The sequence below is a fragment of the Pituophis catenifer genome, unplaced genomic scaffold (assembly GCF_029215685.1).
Source record: "Pituophis catenifer annectens isolate HBS135680 unplaced genomic scaffold, rPitCat1.0.hap2 SCAF_2, whole genome shotgun sequence".
NCBI classification, from domain to species: domain Eukaryota; kingdom Metazoa; phylum Chordata; class Lepidosauria; order Squamata; family Colubridae; genus Pituophis; species Pituophis catenifer.
Genome location: NW_027256882.1, coordinates 169,640,610 through 169,661,949, shown reverse-complemented (window position 1 = coordinate 169,661,949; position 21,340 = coordinate 169,640,610). Strand labels below are relative to the sequence as shown.

Genomic DNA, 21,340 nt, shown 5'->3' with positions numbered 1-21,340 from the left:
CTTCCTTCCTTCCTTCCTTGCTTTTCCTTCCTTCCTTCTTTCCTTCCTTCCTTCCTTCCTTCCTTGCTTTTCCTTCCTTCCTACCTTCCTTCCTTGCTTGCTTTTCCTTCCTTCCTTCCTTCCTTCCTTCCTTCCTTCCTTCCTTCCTTCCTTCCTTTTCCTTCCTTCCTTCCTTCCTTCCTTCCTTCCTTCCTTCCTTCCTTCCTTGCTTTTTCTTCCTTCCTTCCTTCCTTGCTTGCTTTTCCTTCCTTCCTTGCTTGCTTGCTTCCTTGCTTGCTTGCTTCCTTGCTTGCTTTTTCTTCCTTCCTTCCTTCCTTCCTTCCTTCCTTCCTTCCTTCCTTGCTTTTCCTTCCTTCCTTCTTTCCTTCCTTCCTTTCTTCCTTCCTTCCTTGCTTGCTTTTCCTTCCTTCCTTCCTTCCTTCCTTCCTTGCTTGCTTGCTTGCTTCCTTCCTTCCTTCCTTCCTTCCTTCCTTCCTTCCTTCCTCTCTTTCCGTCATTCCGTCTTTCTTTCTTTCTTAATTTCTATGGCCACCCATCTCAACCAAATGACTCTGGGAGGCTATATATGGTAAACCCTTTTAAAAGGGCCCATCTTTCCCATGTATACTCACAGATAAGTCCATCTGTGGACAAACAAGCTTATCCACAGGCGGCACATTTTTCATAATATTCTGTTTTAAAATTTGAAGGTCTGCTTATAGGTGAGTATACATGACAGGCTGAAGCTGAGATCACTTGCCAACCATTTGTATTTCCATAATCGGGGATGGCTGTGAGTTTGCTGAGCTTGCCTGCTCCTTCATGATTGTCTCCCTGCTCCCATCCACCCCCTGCACAGCGCATGGCCAAATCCAGTGAGAAGCCTCGCCTGCAGCAGATCCCCTCTTCCGAAGACATGGAGGCCATGGCAGGAGAAGATCTGTATGAGCAGCCCCAGGGCCAGGGGGAGCCTTCACCGTCGGGAGGCGGCAGCAAGGAAGCAGAGAGGATCTCCAGGTTGGGTCAGCAGCCTCGAGAGGAACTTGTTCTTCATCAGGTATTGGAAACAAACCGGGAAAAGGGAACTTAAATAAACGTTTTCCTTCTTCCAAAAGGCTGTATGTTAACAAAGATAAAGACTGCTGTGCTTCTGGCATCCTGCGGTTTGTCTTTCCTGCAGAGTTGGGAGCCTACAACAATTGTGCGAAAACACGCACTTAATTTTTTTGTGACTGCACACACCACATGCCCATGGATGCAGCTAGTCTTGAACTATAGTGAAGGTGACGGAGTTAAATTTCTCTCTTTCCCAAAGAAATATTCTGCCCACACTCCTTTCATTTCCATGCTTTTTCTTGGAATGCCTTGGGAGGAAATAAACAGCAGGCCATTTGCTTCCCTGTGACATAACAGATTTCCCATTCAACAGACTAGATTTCCATATCAAAACATCTGTGCAGCAATTATGCCAATGATGTCATAATACCCATGATGTCATTTCTGACCACGTATATCTTTTGCATAATGACATCACATAGCTTTAACTGTCAGATTTAACTGTCTCATTTAACAGCCCTTGGCAAATAATAGATCCCCCCCAATAGAAAAGTGGTTTATTAATGGTAATCCTAAATGCATTTCTTAGAGAAGCAGGAACATAAATCAAAAGGAAGGCAATGTGTCTAATTTCCAAGCAGATATAACAAAGACTGTTTCTCTCTCATCATTATGCCCTCTTTCTGCTCAGAGGGTGATTGCTTTCTCCTTCTCCTTCTCCCTTCCACACACATGCACACAACAATAAGATAATTATAAGAGTGTGATTTGGGCTCCTGATATTGCACCCCTAAAACATGTTCTTCCAGTAGAACATAGAACATTCCAGTTCTACTGGACATAGAACATGTCCAGTAGAACATTCCTTTGATAGCCTTAGTCTCCACTCTGTAATTCCCTAGCAAGCCTGACCCATGATCATCCCTGATCAGTGGTGGGTTGCCCCCGGTTTGCACCGGTTCTATAGAACCGGTAGTAAAACCGGCGGGAGGCTCTGCCCACTGACCTTGACGTCATCAAAATTCTTCTGCACATGTGCAGAAGCTTCTGCGCTTGTGCAGAAGAGCGCACATGCGCGTGAGTGAAGCGAGCGCGTGCGCGCGGCCCCCGTTGCAAACCAGTAGTAAAGGTAAGTAGAACCCACCCCTGTGCCTGATCACATTTCCCCAAAGCTAGGGAAGGCTGTCCTAGAGTTTCATAGGCTGAATTAGAAACATCCTTTAATTTTCAGTGTCTGTGCCAGGAAAGGGTTCAAAAATTGCCTTTTGACTTTCCTAGAAAGCTTCTGAGTTTATCTAGCTGCTTTTCTCTGACACAGAGAGAACCCCTTTTTCCTGTTCTTTTCTCTCTTGTCCCAAAGGTGTTTTTTTTTTTCAAGAGGCAAGTGGATTTTTTGTTTTTTCTTTGAAGACATTTCGTTTCTCATCCAAGAAGCTTCTTCAGCACCTTTGGGACCTGGATGACTGAGAATCTCTACATAGATATTTTCTCTCCCATCTAATTCTAATTTCTCTCCCATCTAATGGCTATCGTTATGTCTTTGCCACCCAAATGCACTAGAGGGCGCCAGCTGCTAAGCCAAGCCAGTGCAGAAGCCTCCCTTTTTTGTTTTAGTGGAAACGATGGGCACTAGGACTCCCCCACGTGACCAGGCTCTTAATTCCATCCACAGGCACATTATGTCTGGGAACAACAGCAGCGTATGCAACAGCAACAGCTCCTCCGAAGGCAGCCTGCCGACTCGTTGCTGACCCCAGCCGCACGGGGCGGCCACCGGCCCCTCTCTCGAGCTCATTCCTCACCCGCTCCGGCCACCGCCTGTCTACCTAGCCAGGACACGTCTTCCAAGGTCATCCCACTTCCAGTGCCAGAACAATCCATCAAACCACGCTTCACCACAGGTAAAACGCAAAGTTTTCCCTTGATTTTGTGTAAATCAATCAACATACAACTCAAGGTGACACCCCCTGAAATATATATATATTTATGCTTCTCATTGTCATTGACAATGGATGCACTTAACCAAACGTTCTCCAAAAAGTTAACCTGGATTGGACCTGATTAATATTCGGGTAGTAGACCATCAGGAAATCCAGGGGCGATAGGGAGAAACTGAAAAAAGAAAAAACAACTTGCAAGAAGGGAGTGACAAGCTACTAGTGTTGTACATAACAGTTGACATGCGACTCTGGCCAGCAAGTTATTTTCCCCACTCCCTTCTTTTTCTATCATCATCTGTATGTGACATGTAATTCTAACTATTGGTTTGCAAACCATGATTTGTAGCATAATGTGAACTTGATTGTGGCTTGCTCAACAAACCACAGTTAAAACTAAACATAGCTTATTATGATACATGATCTGGGGCCATGCTCGGATTCTCTTCCCTCCTTACCTTCCTCAATCCCTAATGAGACTTGGAATAACTTTATTGCCACTTCGAATGTACACTAATTGGCATGCATTAAAATGAAATTTTGTTGCATACAGCTCTCAAAGGGTCACCACCTCCAATATACACTACATAAACATGACAAAATAAATAAATATAAAATTATGCATATACCAGTATATACAATATTATATGACACAGAGAAACAATTACTGTCTGTTCCTGACCAGGAAAAGGGTACAGGTAGTCCTCAACTTACAAACATTCATTTAGTGACTGTTCAGAATTATGAAAAAAACCACCAGTCTTCTCGCTTACAAGCATCACGGCATCACCATAGTCACGTGATCAAAATTCGGGCACTTGGCCACAACAGTAGCAGTGTCCGGGGATCATCTGACCACTATGTGAAACTTCCTAGCTGGCTTCCCACAAGCAAAGTCCACGGGGGAATCCAGATTCACTTAACAACCATACGGTTCACTTAACAACGGCAGTGGTTTGCTTAACAATGGTGGTAAAAAAAGATTGTAAAAGTGGGTGCTACTCAGCCACCTTGCTTTGCAATGGAAACTCTGCTCCCGATTGTGGTTGTAAGCCAAAGACTGCTGGTATTGCCAGGACATTGGTCCATTAGACTTCCAAACTTTAACATGAGGCTGCGGTCACATGATTTTTGCCAAGAGGAAAAGAGCTCCTCCCCTCACCCAGGCTATGAAAGCCATCTTTACAGGGTTTTGCCTGCCATTCATCCATTCCATTAGCTTCATCCAAATTTATCTCTAACTTCTCCCCTCAAAGGCTGTCTTTTGTCCTAGAAAGATGATTCCGGGAAGCGGGGGTGGGCAATTCAATCTTCAGGTTTAAACTAACACTGAAGACTCACTGAGTCCAAAGAAAACCCCAGCTTTGTGAATGACTTGGGTGCCTCTTTTCCTCCTGTTTTAGGGATCGTGTATGACTCTGTCATGCTGAAACATCAGTGTTCGTGTGGAGACAACAGCAACCATCCTGAGCATGCAGGCCGAATCCAGAGCATCTGGTCTCGCCTGCAGGAACGTGGCCTACGCAACCAGTGTGAGGTAGGGGGCAGTGCAGGCCAGATGTGAATACAGAACAATCCTCTATTCTCCCAACCTGATTTAGCTACACAATCTACAAGACAAGTATTTTTTTAGCTTTTCAATAAGCCATTTTACTAATGGCTAATTTGGTGGTGGTTGTTTTTTTAAATTTACATTTCTATTTGGAAAGTGGTGATGGTGGGATTGTTGTTGTTTATAAAAACAAATTTTGGGCAACGGTTTTTAGAAAACTAAATGGCATCTCGTGCCACTGGTACTTTAGCTTCAATTAATTTCTGCAGCAATGTGGGCTAGAAACATATTTGAATCAAAATGTACAACTCTTCATGGTTTTGCCCACCCTCAGAACTTTAGCTTTACTACTGTTGCCTTCCTATTACAGGATGAGAGACGACAGATGTTTGCCACCTTGAGTGGTCTATAAAAATAGTAAAAGGGCGATATAAATAAATAAATGAAAGAGGTACTGTTACTTTCTAAAACATTCAAAATTCAGAGTAGCTATTCAACAGCAGTACTCTGTTGACCTTATAAAGGAAAGAGTCAACCTTATAAAGGAAAGATTGCTAAAGAAGCAACACAGAGGGTCCTTGATTTACTACCACAATTGGGACTGGAAAGATCTATCATTAAGTGAAGCAGACATTAAGTAAGACATTACGTGATAGCTATTTGCATCCTTCCCTGCTGTCTTCCCTATTGTCTTTGCCAGTCAGAAGCCAGTTGGGAAGGTCGCAAATGCCAATCACGTGATCACGGACATAAATATATACTGGCTGTCAAGCGTGACCATGGGGACACCGCAACAGTCATAAATCTGAGGACCATCATAAGTTACTTCTTTCAGCTGTGGAATTTGAACAATCACTCACTAAACGAATGGTCATAAATTGAGGGCTACGTACATTTAAATTAGTGTATACTATTAATCTAAAAGAGGAATTGATTCAAACTTGCATATGATTATGAGAGTAATATTATTTGTAAGCATACTTCTTCCCTATGATTTCATGTAATTTTATTAGATTGTGTTCCAAGCAGAAATGACATTTTAAATCTCTTTCCCTTTCCCCCCCTCTCTCTCCCCCTCCCTCCCTCCCTCCCCCCCCCTCTCTCTCAATAAGTGCAAATCAATTCACTGTAAGACAAAGGATTCTTCTCACATTCTTCATTGGAGATTAGTAGACAGATATTTTTGAACCACCCTTAGTCTAGGGCTAAGAGAGGGAAGTGGTTTATTATATGAATATTTGAATGACCTGATTTTTATTGGGAATTGTATCTTGCAGATAGAGCAATACTTCATCTGCAGAAAAAGCAGATGGTAATAGTTAATTCTCTGGTGTGAAAAAAAAAACTTCACTGTTGATTTTTGCACGTCAGGCTGCTATAAAATACACAGGAGGTGGCCTATTTATTATTTCTGATCAATTGGCTGTTTTCCAATTTAACTAGTTCTTCTACCCCCTCCCTCCCTCCCTTTCTCACCCCTTCCCTCCAAATACCTGGTTATTATATTTTGGTGAGGATGGTAAGACTTTTGTGGCCCTAATTTCTAAGCTCCTCAAGAAATTAGAAAAAACATAAACCAGTCTTTTTTCCATTTAAAGGAGAGGAAGTTTTTTTCTTGATGATGTATAAAAAAAACAGGTTGGATATTTTTTTTTTTTTAAAAAAAAATATCTTCTATGTTCCACTTTCCAATCCATTTTAGAGTGGAGTTAGAGTACAAAAAGAAAGTTGGGGAAGTCAAAAATAGGACAACTTTCTTTAATCTCCTCCATGTGGTTTTGATTGCAATGTCCTGAAGACCCCATTGCTTGGAATTCTGAGTTTTGCAGTCCCGGTACATTTGGGGTGGCTCTAGATTGTAAGAACCAAAGATGAAGAAATTTAGAACCTTTTCTGGAGGAACCCAAACCCAATCAAAAAAGCAATGCCTTGCGTTCCCATACTGAAGCAACACCTACTTAGCCATAATTCTTCATAAATACCTCTCCTTACAGCCCTCCCCCGTCATCATCTTTCCAGCCAGTGATTAAAACAATGGATATTTCCATAGTTAAACGTTTTATCCACTGATGTAGACATAAAAACCACTATTAGTTTCTCAGATAATTCAAAAGCATTTGATGAATTGAGCGGCAAGCAGGTTCCATAAATTCTAGCCAGGTTTTATGAAGATGCCAACTTTGCAGATGCCCGACAGATGTGCATCGCACCAGAAACATTCACACATCTCAAAACAATTATGGACATTTCGTTTCTTTTAAAGCCCTTCAATCCCCATATAGCTTGAATCAGAGATTTAGCTTTTCCTTTCCTCTGGTTTTTTTCTTTTACTTAATATCTGCAAAGTAAGCTTAGATTCCCTTCCTATCTCTAGTATTTGTTCCAACTAAATTAACTAGGTGGACCATGTGCACATTCTTTGTGGATGGATAGAATGTTCCCAGGCAACAACAGTGTGCTTCTACACACACACACACACACACACACACACAATACACACACACACACACACACACACACACACACACACACACAGAGAGAGAGAGAGAGAGAGAGAGAGAGAGAGAGAGAGAGAGAGAAAGAGAGATCCAGAAGGTTGTTCTAAACATGACAATGTCTTTATGGATGAAATAGAGGGAAGGAAAAAAAACCCAGAATTGTTCCATTGGCCCATTGGCAGGGGAACCAGTTTGCAGAAATCTTTTAGGACAATGGTTGTGTACAAGCTGCTTCAGTCATGTTGCTTTGGGAAAATTTCTCCGTAGAGTATAGGTAGCCCTCAACTTATGACCACAATTGGGCCCAACATTTATCTTGCTAAGTGAGACCTTTGTTAAGTGAGTCTAACCCATTTTACAACCTTTCTTGCCACAGTTGTTAAGTGAATCACTGCAGTTGTTAAGCTAGAAACTTGATTGTTAAGCAAATCTGGTTTCCCCGTTGACTCTGCTTGTCAGAAGGTCGCAAAAGGAGATCGCATGACCCAAGGACACTGAAACTATTGTCATAAGTATGAGTCAATTGCCAAGCATATGAATTTCGATCCTGTGACCATGGGGCTGCTGCAATGGTCATAACTGTGAAAAACAGTCATAAGTCACTTTTTTCAGTGCTTTTGTAATGTTGAACGGTCACTAAATGAACTGTCGTAAGTCGAAGACTACCACTATCTGTATACATGCCATGAATTAGTGGCATCTGATCAGACTTTGTCCATTCTTAAGAGAGGCCCTGCATCCACTACCTTAAATGGCTGCCTCCTTTCAGGATGTGCCTCCCCCTTTAAGCAAGGCAAGGAGAGGGTCTAGAGACAGCCTCAATTTTTAGAAAGACCAGAATGCTGCAGCTGGCACTGAAGCAGCAGCTGATACCTGTTTCCCCGAAAATAAGACATCCCCTGATAATAAGCCCAATCGGGCTTTTGAGCACATGCGCTAAAATAAGCCTCCCCCTGAAAATAAGCCCTCCCCGAAAATATTTAAACGCAGAGTTGGAAATCATTTAAGACGGCAAGAGGAGCCCCATCTTGCTCCATGCGCCCCAAAATAAGACCTCCCCAAAATTAAGGCCAAGTGCTTATTTCAGGGTTCAAAAAAATATAAGACAGAGTCTTATTTTCGGGGAAACACGGGTAAATCAAATCCTAGAAATATTATCTTTTTCTCAGAGCCTCGTTATTTTCTCCCCAGAATCTCAGTCAGCTTCCTGGAATATCCACAGAAGCCCATTGCGTTGTCTGCTTCTTGTGATGTAAACCAACCCTTGTTTTTCTGCTAGTGCCTTCGAGGACGCAAAGCCACGCTGGAGGAGCTGCAGTCTGTTCATACTGAGCGTCACGTGCTGTTGTACGGCACCAACCCCCTCAGTCGCCTGAAGCTGGATAACGGCAAATTGGCAGGTAAGAGGCAATATAATGTCTCCCTTCATCCATGGATAGAAGTTGAGAGCCAAAAAGGACTCTCCTCGTCTCTTGGAGCCAAGACCTGCCAGAACCCTCTTGCAATCTCTCTGCGTTGGTGTCTCTTGTAGATATGCTCCATTTGATAAATACAATCCCAGGATTAATAGCTGGCAGATGGCTGAGATCTAGTCAGTGTTGAGAAGAAATGGAAAATCTAGGGTGTTTCAAGTGAAGGGAGTCTTCAGCTATGCTGCACGCTTCTTGCATCCTTTATTTGCCGTTTTATTTCATTTATATCCTACTTTTCTTCTAGGGAGCTCCAAGTGGCATAAGAAGACAATAGTCATTTCTCCTTTATAACCTCAAAGATAATGCAGTCATTGTTTTCCTCTAGTGCTTGAATGAGGGTTTCTCCAGTCCAACAATCTTAAACATTGTCTCAAACCCAAGGTCACTTTTGCAAGATGGGGCTCCACAGAGTATCCCATGAGAAGATTCTGTTTGATACATAATAGGAAACATATTAGTATTTTAAATAAATGACAAATTAATTGAGAGGCCACCCCCCGTCTCTCTCTCTCTGTCTGACTTTTATATGTGCAAAATATCTCTTCAACTACAAGCAGAGCATTCCGCTTCAGATTTACCATACCTTTTATATTGCATGTGCATATCTATCCATAAATATGTGTACCAACAGTGTTTCCCTATTTCTACTCTTCCCCAAAGTGGAAGTATGTCCATATGATATATAACATGCCCAATTCATTTGAAACTAATTTTAACTCTTAAGAAGTCTACTTCGAAGTGCCATTGGTGGCACAGTGGTAAGATTGCAGTATTGCAGGCTAATTCTGCCGACTGCCAGCAGTTCAATCCTGACTGGCTCAAGGTTGACTCAGCCTTCCATCCTTTGGTAAAATGAAGATTGTTGGAGGCAATATGCTGATGATGTAAACCGGTGAGAGAGCTGTAAAGCACTGTGAAGCGGTATATAACTCTTAAGTGCTATTGCCATTGCTGTAAAGATACAAAACATTCTCCAATTTGCCTCTTCAGAGAACTAAAACTCCTAGAGCTCCTTTGAATGTATTCTCCCCCTTTTCAAATGGTTTGTGTGTAGCGCTGTGGTACACCCAACAATCTGACTCTCATATACTTGGTTACAGCCCCATTGCCTTCTCTCGCTTTCTTGCAGGAATCCTGTCCCAGCGGATGTTTGTCATGCTGCCCTGTGGTGGAGTTGGGGTAAGCGTCTCCTGCAGCAGGCGGGATGGTTTCCATCCAAGATTCCTTCCCATACCTTGTTTCCCATGAAAACAGGATGAAGTTGGTTTGTGCCGACTGGATTTCCAAGAAACAAAGGAGGCACAACACTGGAATGCTCAGGGGTGGAAGGGAGAGAGTTGGAATGTTTCAAGTCCAAAAAAAATTGCAGATGATTGGTCTGCCTATTGCTAACTGGCATAGCCTAGCTGCTAGGCTATGCTAGGCCTTAGCATAGCTCATCTAAAATGAGCTTAGAGAATGTGATCCATTTCATGTCATGTGAGTACAAGGTATGAATCAGAACATGAGGCAAATCTGATATTCAGTCAGAGGGTGGAGTGTTATTTCTAGATAGATCTTTGTCACTCAGGCCACAGGGGTCAAGGAGTGCCTACCTCTCTCCTTAATGGATTTTATTATTATTATTATTATTATTATTATTATTATTATTATTATTATTATTATTATTATTATTATTATCAGAACTCCTTTTACAGACTTTCTAATCTGGTTCTGGGTGGTTGAGGGCGGCAACTATGCTTTTTCTCCAGTTTGTCTTGTGAAGGAAGTTTAAGGATTAAGGGGACAAGCCAAAAGGGAGAGATTCATACCTATCACTTCCATAGCAAGACTGCTGCTTACCCCAACATGCTACTCAATTCTCTCACATCTGGGAGCATTGGGAGAGAGCAGAGGTGCTCCAAGAAACTGGAAAAGGGATTCCAGTAAACTGTCCCACCCACTTGCTCAGTTTCACAATGTTAAGGTCAAAATATTCCTAAATTGGAACAGGATCTTGGCAACTTCTGTTGATGGGCAAGGGACGTTTCACTAAGCCTGTTGGCCAGAGGAAAGGTATCCATGGACCTCCAAATCTGTTTGGACTAGAATCCCCTAGTGAATTAGATATAGGCTCTTTGAAGGCCAACTTCAATTAGGAGGCTCCAGTTGTCTCTAGTAAACTTCACCATGCTGTTCCCCAGGTTATTGTGAAGTCACTGAGTCATATGTGAAACCCACCAGGGTTTTCTGTGTAGGCGTGACAAGATCTGACTGTCATATCACATACCATGTGATGGCCAATGAATTCAGCTCAAATGTTTTGGGGAAAATCTTGGTAAAATGTACACACCAGCAAACAAATATATTTGGCCCATCTTAGCTAAGTCCCTTACTTTTTTTTTTTTAACCTTTCTTCAGTGTGTCCTTTTCTCCAGCCATACACTGTCCTCTATATCTAGTTAATAAGAAAACGATTTGTATTTGAGTAAATACGGGTAGTCCTCAATTTACAACAGCTTATTTAGTGACCGTTCGAAGTTACAACGGCACTGAAAAAAGTGACTTATGACTATTTTTCACACTTAGCGACCATTGCAGCAACCCTATGGTCAGGTAATCAGAATTCAAATGCGTAGTAATGAGTTTATATTTATGTCCATTGCTGTGTCCCACGGTCATGTGATCCCCTTTTACGACCTTCTGACGAGCCAAGTAATACGGGGAAGCCAGATTCCCTTAACAACTGGGGGAACTAACTTAACAAATGCAATGATTCCCTTAACAGTAATTTAATAACTGCAGTGATTCACTTAACAACTGTGGCAAGAAAGGTCATAAAATTGAGCAAAATTCACTGATCAAATGTCTCGCTTAGCAACAGAAATTTTGAGCTCAATTGTGGTCGTAAGTTGAGGACTATCTGTAAAGAACTTGCATACAGTCAGTAGAGTTTGAAGGGGACAATTATACCACTGACACTATTTCCTGGCCTAGTAAATTAGATGTCAAAGAGTTCTTGGCTAGACTTTCCATTAGCGCATGATTTGCAGCATTAAACAGATTTTGTGTGAAGAGCCTTTCACCCAGTGAGTTCTGCCTACAGTCTGATGGTATAATCCAGACCTTGGCTGTCTCTGTTTAGCAAGAATAGCGCTCCGTACTGCTGGAATGACGATGGTCTATTGCACCCCTTCTATTTCTTATCCCGCTTCCATTCTGATGTTCAGTCCCAGCCTTGTTCAGAAGTATTCCTGAGAAGGGTTGGGGGAATAGGGTTAGATTGGAGAAAATCTCCCTGGCCCCTCCTTCTCTCTGTCTCTTGTGTCCCTCCCTCTGGGCTCTCTGCCACGTTCACTTTCGTTCATCGCCTTCTTGCGTGCCTTTTTTTTTTTCTCACTCTCTTTTTTCCAGGATGCTGCCTCCCCGACCATCCCTCTTCTCCTTCTCTTAACCTTTTGCTCCCTTTCTCTTGCTCTCTGGTTCCTTCTTTCTTTCCCCCTTTCCTTTGTCCTTACTGACGGGGCTTGGATCTTCTCTTCCCCCTCCCTTGCACCCGGAGAGAAAGAGAGGGAGAGGGAGTTGCGCGCCTGGAGCACTAAGGCAGAAGGCAGGCTCTGCTTACACATGGAGTTGATCAGAAGAGAATCTCTGAGGTTTTCCGGCTCTTACTTTGCCGATGACGTGATCCTGATCAAACCAAGATGTTTGTTTTTGAAAAAAAAAAATCAAATAGAATCAAGAAGGTAAAAAGAATGGGTTCTTCCTGCCCCCAACTTTTGCAACTAACTCTAGAGGGGGGGAGGGGAAATGTGTTGGGAAAGCTCTCCTGCATGTTGGTGTCGAAGGAACTTGTGGGAGCCCAGCAAAGTTGAAGAATTGGGGATGGGGTTGTTGTCTAGCCAGGCTGTTGTTGTGGTTCATGAACGGGCACGTGTTGCATGCCAAGGGCTGCACCGTTCTGATTTGCCCTCAAAAGAGAGGATGTCCATGTCATAGTGCTGCATTTGACAGTTGATTTGATCAGAGAGCCCTGAAAAGAACCCCTCTCTGAAGAAAAGTCTCCTTGATCCAAAACTAGCGATGGTGTCCAACAGCTTTTCCATTGATTTTCTCCTACCCCATCTCCTGGGAGATTGTATGTGTGTTTGTGTGCATATACCATTAGTCCATATCGTGGGTTTATTTGTTGCTGTGCGCAGAAATGTAACCACAGGGCCCTTTCTGTAGACTGAACTCTTCTTTGTCTCCTACTGGGTCCAGGTGGACAGTGACACCATTTGGAATGAGCTGCACTCCAGCAATGCTGCCCGGTGGGCAGCTGGCAGCGTGACTGAGCTGGCCTTCAAAGTGGCCAGTCGACAGCTTAAGGTAAGAGCCCTGGTGGGACAGCAAGATAGATGGGGAGTGCCCCTCCCTCACCTCTTGGATTTCTAAGACAAAAGAGCATGTGGTGATCTCAAAGGGGGGTTTCCAAAATGTATTTTTTGCAGAGATAAAATGCAGAGTTGCATGAACTTCCCATGCACGTCTGTCCATTCTACTCCTCTCACCTTTCAAGGATGTTTTTGGTGTTTGAGTGCATGCACACCTTCAAGTTAGTATTGAGGTCCCTGCAGTTTTCTTGGCAAGATTTGGTTTGCCATTACCTGCTTCCTAGCTGAAAGAGCGTGACTGGCCCAAAGTCACCCAGCTAGCTTTGTGCCTAGAGTGGGACTAAAACTCGTAGTCTTTTGATTTCTAGCCTGATGCCTTAAGCATTGCATCTAATTGGCTGTCTCTTTCAAAAATTGTTTCCCATCATTCTGTTTCTGCTTTCAGGGTTTGGGTGGACTACCATCAGCACCTGGCCTTGTGGGGCAACTGCTGGTATCTCAGCAGGATCTTCCATTGATGATGGTCAGGGAATTAAAAAGTGCCCACATCTTCCAACCTCACCTACACATTATCATCCTTGCTGGGTATTCCAAAAGACTGGATAAGCACAGAATCTGGGTGGGGGTGGGGGACACTGCAAAAGCTGAAGTGGTGTATGGAAATAAATATAATTTCCATTAATGATTCTGACAAGGATAATCAGAGTCCTCTCCCTGCCCCTAAACTGACTTCAACTTGTTATAGCACAGAACAGTTGCACATATACAGCATCTGAAGAAGGGAGCAGGTGTTTCTAGCCCTCTTCCGATTAATGTAACTTTCTGTTAAAAACTTGCTCAAAACGGGATCCTCCAGTGAAGTCACAACTGCAGCTGGTTAAGCAGAAGGACCTTCTGTGGTGACTCCCAAGGCTTTGGCAATGGCTTCAAGGAGGTGTAGCAATGGTCTTTGTTGTTGGGCTTTCAAGGGAACAAATGTTCAATTCACAGGCATTTGGCAGCTGAACCTGGGAATGTGTTTTAATTGAACACTTACCCATTTCAGTTGTCAGGCTGAATTGAGAGAGGGGGGAGGGGGAGGAAAGGGGGGAGAGAGAGAGAGAGGGAGGGAGGGAGAGAGAGAGAGAGAGAGAGAGAGAGAGAGAGAGAGAGAGGAGAAGGAAGGCAATACTAGTCAACGTTTTTTTCAGACCTGTTTTCAGCTTTTATTGTCATCTTCTTCCTTGATATAATTGTTTCTTCCTTCATAGAGGAATTCCATCCAGTCAGGAAATATAACATGATTGTGTTGATGTCATGGAGTGGTATAGCTAATCAGGTTTGACTAGTAATGACATCTCAGAGCGTAAACAAAGCTGTTTTAATTAGAAGTAATAAAATAAAGGCCCCTATGAAACAGCTCAGTTGTTCTCACCCTGTAGGACTGATCACATTATGTCTCTTTAAAAACGCAAATTGTTTTCAATTTCTTTTCTTTGGCTATATAGTTTAATGGAATGGGACACAGTGGGGGTTTTACTATTTTTGAAAAGGACCTCAAGCTTAAAAAAAGGCAAGCAAAATAATACAACTTTAAGTTAACGTCAGCGGTATTTTGCTGAAGTATGAAAAATGTAATAATAATTATTAAACAGGAAATCTTAAATGGAAAAGAAAAATAAGAGATGAGAAAAAAGTTTAGTGGTATCTTAGCTAGCCTGTCGATTAATGGTTGATTACCAAGCAAGTTTGCTGCTCTTATGTTTTTGGGAAATCAGCGGGACTTGAATTCATCTTGGCTAATTTTTCATATTGCTTTCATTGGGAAATGCATCTTTCTTGCGCTGGATTTAACCTAAACTTTTTTGCCGTATCGTAAATATTTAATATGACCATATTAGTATTACTAATCCTTATAATTGTAACAATGCATGAAATTTCACATATAGTTGTCAATTGATGGAGTATTTTCTGTCATCTAAACAGGAAGGAGCTATTCTCACACACTCCCCACCAGGTTCCCCAATACCTTAAAATCTTGTCTGGATTTTGGAAGTACAAGTAGTCATTATTTAGCATAGCCTCATTTAGCAACCATTTGCAATTACAATAGTGGTGACAAAATAACTTTATGACCAATCCTTACACTTTCAGGTCTGTAAAGCAAAAGAGAAGCCGAAGTAAGATCATTAAGCAGTCACAGTTTCACTTAGTGACTGCTTTGCTTAATGACAGAACCACTAAACAAGGGCAGCCCTTATAGGGGGGAGGTTGCAGGAAAGAGGATAGGAGGAGAAAATCTCACCAAAGATACACACAACATTAGATCTAGCCCATTTAAATTATTGCTTGAAAAAAAAAATTAAAATTTTGAACATTCATGAGTTACGCTGTAATGTTTCAAAATAGAAAGCACTGAATTGCCATGCCTTTCCAACAGATAAAATGATGGTGATCCAACCACACTTAAGCACTTCCATGTCTCATTGGCTTGTTTACATTTTTCCTACTAACATTTAAAGAATTTAACCAGAGGAGCAGTCATATATCATATGATCTCTAAACACGGCTGACCATTGGATTGTAATAAATGCTTTTGTAAGCCAAAGCCCATTCTGAGCATTTGACAAACCGATAGTCAAAATCGGTAGATCTTTTGGCCCTTAACAGAAAAAGACATGCTTTGATTACATTAGGCCCACAATATGCAGTCTCATAACAGGAAGCAACATAACCACATCTTAATAAGAAAATCCAATTAAAGGATGAAAAAGCCCAAACAGAAGAACAAACCACTAAGGGGGGAACATCCTATTACTCACCTTTCAGCCAAATAAACTGAGATATGATTCAAATAAATGCAGCTTACCCCCCCACCCCACTTTACAGTGACTGATCCGGTTACAGCAATGGTCTCCAATCTTTCCTTTTGATGGATTGGCAAGGGGGCAGGAGATGGGATGGTTCCGTGTGAGCACGAGTGCCTACCGCTTATACAAGTGGAGTTGTGTGTGTGCTTATCCATCACTTGTGCAGCTCAGGTCCAAATGGGCCGCGGCCTGGTGGCTAAGGACCCCTGAATTACAGTAATGCATCCTAATGCTGCTTTTTTCATTTCTATGAAACATTTATTTTAAGCACTGTGCATACACGTAGTCCTCGACTTACGACCACAACTGAGCCCAACATTTACCTCATTAAGCGAAAAATTTGTTAAGTGAGTTTTGCCCCTGCCACTTTTGTTAAGCGAATCCAGGGGTGAAATCCAACAGGTTCTGACAGGTTCTGGAGAACTGGTAGCGGAAATTTTGAGTATTTCGGAGAACCGGCAAATAGGGAATGGGGATTTTGCAGTATCCTTCTCCTGGAGTGGGGTGGGAATGGAGATTTTGCAGTATCTTTCCCCTGTCATGCCCACCAAGCCACGCCCACAGAACCGGTAATAAAAAAAAAAATTGGATTTCACCACTGAGCGAATCCCTGCAGTTATTAAAATTATTAACCCAGTTGTTAAGTGAATCTGGTTTCCCCGTTGACTTTGCCTGTCAGAAGGTTGCAAAGGAGGATCACGTGACCTCGGGATCCTGCAACTGTCATAAATACGAGTGAGTTGCCAAGCATCTGTATTTTATTCACATGCTGCAATGGTCATAAGTGTGAAAAATGGTCATAAGTCACCTTTTTTTTTCAGTGCCGTTGTAACTTCGAACACTATACAAACTGTTGTAAGTCGAGAACTACCTGTACTGATCATGACAACAGTATTAACTGATGTTTCTTTCTTTCTTTCTTTTTTTTTCCTTTTTAATATCTTACAGAATGGCTTTGCCGTTGTACGACCTCCAGGACACCACGCTGATCCCTCCACAGCAATGTAAGGAGAATCACCTCTGGGTCTTCTCTCTTCTGAGCCATGGCTTATCTTCCTGATAGACACAAGCCCCTTAAGAGTCCTTCATGCCTGTGCTCTCAATGTTCCACTCTCTGTGACATCACAGCCACAGTTGGAACCCAGGGGCAGTGGGTCTGATCTTGACTATGGTAAAGCAGTCTGAGAAAGTTGGGGAATACAGTCATAAACAGTAATGGATACATCAGATGTAGCCCTGGATTTATGTTGGGCATACCTTAGATCTTACATCTTTTCTATTCTGCTCTATGGAGTAGAGAGTTGGTTTCTGACAGAAAACCACTTGAAGAAACTAGAAGCCAGAGGTGGGTTCCTCCCGGTTCGGCCCGGTTCCACCGAGCCGGTAACGGTGACGATATGATGTCACCGAACCGGTTCTGCCACCCCCGCCACCCCACCCTGCATTATTCTTACCTTTTATTTGCCCCCCCCCAATCTATTGCTGCCTCCTGAGTCCCAGCTGATCGGCTAGAAGAAAAAAAACTGTTTAAACTCTTGCCTCGGGCTTCAAAGGGCCGCCCTACAGCTGATCAGTGTTAAAAGGCAGTGTGGTGGTAGACCAGTGCCTCCAAAAACAAATGAGTAGACTAGTGCCTGCAAAAATAAATGGGTAGACCGGTACAGCTCTGCAAGCAGTTAAAAGCCTGGTAGACCAGTACCTCTGCTAAATCCTAAAGAATTGTCACATGACCATCAAGCCACGCCCACATGCCCACAGAACCGGTAGTAAAAAATTTTAGAACCCACCCCTGCTAGAAGCATTTGAAATGTGGGTTTACAGGCAGCTGTTACATATAAACTGGGTGAACAAAATCACAAATGAGGAGGTGATAAGCCACCTGGGAAAGCAAAGGGAAATAATCAAAGCCATTAAAAAGCGAAAGTTAGAATATTTTGGACATGTGATGCGACACCCAGCAAAATACGGCATCCTTCACTTAATCCTCCAAGGAAAGATTGAAGGCAAACGAGGTCCAGGCAGAAGAAGAACATCATGGCTTCAAAACCTTAGGGACTGGTTTGGACAAAACTCAGCAGCACTTTTTCATACGGCTGTTGACAAAAATAGGATTGCCAACATGATCGCCAATGTCCGATGACGGATATGGCACAAGAAAAAGAAGATACCTTAGATCTGATTAAGCAAGGTGATAAGAGGGAGCAGGCAGAAATAAAGAGAAAACAAAAAAGAAGACATAGGAAAGCATCAGGCTAGAAAGCGGGAGACTTGAGTTCTAGTATTGCTTTAAGGAACTTATTCAGCTGGGTAAGTTTGGGCTAGTGATTCTCTTTAAGCAGCAGGCAAGGGCAAGCCACTTGCAAACAGTCTTGCTAAGAAAACTGCAGGGAATTGCCCAGGCAGTTGCCAAGAGTCAACACTGGCTCAAAGGCACGCACACATTCACACAAATGGGGGGGCACGGTTCCAGTTGCACGGCTATGACAACTACCTTGATGCTTTTTATCCCCTCTCATAAGATGCCACTGGTAATACTTAGCTTTTTTTTTTTTTAAGCTTCTGATTTGATCTCAGAGCAGCTGCTTTTACCTACAAAGGAAGAACAATTGCTTCCAGAATAAGAAGCATATCCAGATTTTTTTTCCCTCTTTTTAAAAAAAAAAAAATATGACTAGATTTAAAACCTTCTGTCCAGGCTAGAATGAGCAAGGGTAATTTCTTATTTCTATTCCTCTGAACAGAAAAACAAAAACAAAAACAAGTAATAAAGCTAGCCAGCCTCTGAGTGCCTTTTTTTAATTTTCTGGATCACAGTAGAAGTCAAGACGAAGAGAAGCAGCCTGCCATCCTCCAGATGTTTTGTCCTAAACTTCACATAATCCCCTTGCCATTGTCCAAATAGTTGGAAGTGAGGCTTGTATCAAAACATTGAGATCTCAAAGTCTTAGGGGCCAGCTTGCCTGGCCCACTTCCAGGTTATTCCATTCCATCTTTCGTTATTTTCTTTATTTATTTTTTTTTCACTCCATTCTTTAGCTAGCCATCATTGTGTCTGTTCACTTTGAGCAGTTCAATAGGGATTCCTATTTTCTCCCAGAAAATACAATGGAGCCTGCTGATACTTCCTTATTCATAGTTGGGGCAACGTTGACTTCCCATTAATTTACACTGTAAAAATGAGTTCACTACAGTATTAGCATTCAGGATGACAAGTTGCTTGTTTTGTTTTATTATTTTATTTTATTATTTATTTTATTTAGTTTTGTTTTTGTTTTGTTTTGTTTTGTTTTGTTTTGTTTTGTTTTGTTTTGTTTTGTTTTGTTTTGTTTTGTTTTGTTTTGTTTTGTTTGCACCCATCTCACTATCAATCAACTCTGGGCAGCTATTTGTCTTTCTATAAGAAGCAGTTGAGATGCGTGTTGCTGGGTTTCAATGAATTTGTGAAAGTATTCCAACCAAAGCAATGCACCTGAAATATCTCTGCAGAGGTGACCCATTTCCACACGCAACATCAGACCCTTTCCGATGTTGCCATTACAAAGTAGTGAATGTGATATTGGAGAAAGAGGCCATTTACCATCCAGTTAAGTCTTGAGCTTGGTTTTTGGCAGGTGGCTCCACCAGCCAAAATGTGTGTCTTTGTAATGCTGAGCCCTAATGCAGCACACGGGTGGAAGAATGCAGCAAACGGCCCCTGTGATCTCTGCAGGACTTAAGGAAATGAGTCCCTCTTGCCCATACTGTAGGATGGGTCTTTGCATGAGGAGAGGTTGGATTACTTTGGGGAGGCTGGTGTGTACCAGTTGGGCAAGATGTCCCATAAATACATTTCCTCTCTATTTTGGTTGTTCACCAGCTTCTTATTCTCCTTGTTCCTTGGCAGGGGTTTCTGTTTCTTCAATTCTGTGGCAATTGCAGCCAGGCAGCTCCAGCAAAAAGGGAAAATCAGCAAGATATTAATTGTCGACTGGGTGAGTTCTTCTTCTCACTTGTCAGACAGAAAATTTCTTGTTAACCCTGTGGAAATGAAAGAGAGAAAAAAACTATCCCCGACCTGGCGCTCTTTTGATCTAATATCATACAAGCCCTAAAATCCCTTCCACCAAGCTGGTTGACTGAAAGTGACAGGGGCCATATTCCCACACCAGCTGAGTTTACCAGTACATGAGACATGGCAAAAAGGGAATTGGGGAGTTGCCATGTTGTGGTAGGAATCACGTTACTGCTATAGGTCGTGTGCTTGGGTACAAGATATTACAGGAATCCAGCAATTGTGTTTTGCTAACTTGGGTTTAATGTTGTGTGTGAATTTGACAGATTGGAGGGCACAACATTGGAGGAAGGCTATACTAAGATATAAAATAGAAGAGCACTGGCAGCTAATGGCCATATGTGTACCAACTTACAGGGTTTATGAGCCACGGTGGTGCAGTGGTTAGAGTGCAGTACTGCCGGCTACTTCTGCTGACTACCGGCTGCCTGCAATTTGGCAGTTCAAATCTCACCAGGCTCAAGGTGGATTCAGCCTTCCAGCCTTCTGAGGTGGGTCAAATGAGGACCCAGATTGTTGAGGGCAATAGGCTGACTCTGTAAACTGCTTAGAGAGGGCTGTAAAGCACTGTGAAGCAGTATATCAGTCTAAGTGCTATTACTAGTGCTATGGAAAGAGTCTATTCTAAATGATGCACTGTAAGCATTGTCTACCTTCAGGTTTCTAGTCCACAAGACTAAAATAAAACCCCTGCAATAAAGAAACAAATGAACCTAACTAAAATGACCCCTCATGATTTGTTTCTCATCCAAGAAGCTTTAGTTCATTTTTTTTTTTTCTTTGAAGATGTTTCGCTTCTCATTCACTTTGAAGACATTTCACTTCAGCTCAGCACTGGGACTTGAAGAAGCTTTTTGGATGAGAAGTGAAACGTCTTCAAAGAAAAACAAGAAAGTCCAGTTGCCTCTTGAAAAAAGCACCTTTGGGGCAACTTACAGGCTTCTTACCTTCTCTCTTCTTCCCCCTCAGGATGTTCACCATGGTAATGGGACACAGCAAGTTTTCTACAGAGATCCCAATGTCCTCTACCTCTCCTTGCATCGTTATGATGATGGCAATTTCTTCCCTGGTAGCGGAGCAGCTGATGAGGTGATCTCCTGTTTTACAGCTATCTCGGTTTCCCTAAATTAAAATATTACTGATACAGTACAGGAAAAGGGAAACCCCAAATTTCAGCACAATGTGATTGTTGGTAAATTTTAACCTTGCCAACTTAATAGCATATCTCAAACCACTTGAACCAACTATTAGATCAGGAACTGTTGTGTGCCAGGAATGTCTCTTCCCACCCCTACCTCACATCTCTTTACAATAGAGAAAATGCAAATCCCTGCAAAATGCTCTTGTTCAAAAAATGATTCCTTTCCATGTACTGTTTTTTAAATTATTTATTTTACTGCATTTCTATCTTGCCTTCTAAGAAACAAGATCTGACCACTTTATGCTTTACTGCCCTTATTACCTACAATCTCTAAACTTCTGTATGTCCTATCTGTTAAGCTCTTCTGTCTGTAGTTGGTAACTGCTTTTCTTGGTTTTTTTAGGTTCCTAGTGGGACTTTTAGGTTTCTTGGACCTCTGTCCATTTAACT

The 21,340-nt window shown here is 42.3% G+C and overlaps 1 protein-coding gene across 3 annotated transcripts in view; it reads left to right on the top strand.

The window, feature by feature from the left end:
- HDAC7 (histone deacetylase 7) overlaps window positions 1-21,340 on the top strand; it is a 236,173-nt gene that overhangs the window by 200,098 nt on the left and 14,735 nt on the right. For 2 of the 3 annotated variants that reach the window (XM_070938019.1, XM_070938018.1), the window contains 9 exons: window positions 839-1,036; window positions 2,708-2,936; window positions 4,376-4,509; window positions 8,302-8,422; window positions 9,624-9,673; window positions 12,737-12,844; window positions 16,647-16,702; window positions 19,582-19,669; window positions 20,719-20,838. In XM_070938019.1, the coding sequence (XP_070794120.1) occupies window positions 839-1,036; window positions 2,708-2,936; window positions 4,376-4,509; window positions 8,302-8,422; window positions 9,624-9,673; window positions 12,737-12,844; window positions 16,647-16,702; window positions 19,582-19,669; window positions 20,719-20,838 (1,104 nt within the window). Of the gene's footprint in view, window positions 1-838; window positions 1,037-2,707; window positions 2,937-4,375; window positions 4,510-8,301; window positions 8,423-9,623; window positions 9,674-11,887; window positions 12,220-12,736; window positions 12,845-16,646; window positions 16,703-19,581; window positions 19,670-20,718; window positions 20,839-21,340 lie in introns of those variants that run through there. The other variant, XM_070938020.1, reaches the window with a different exon arrangement.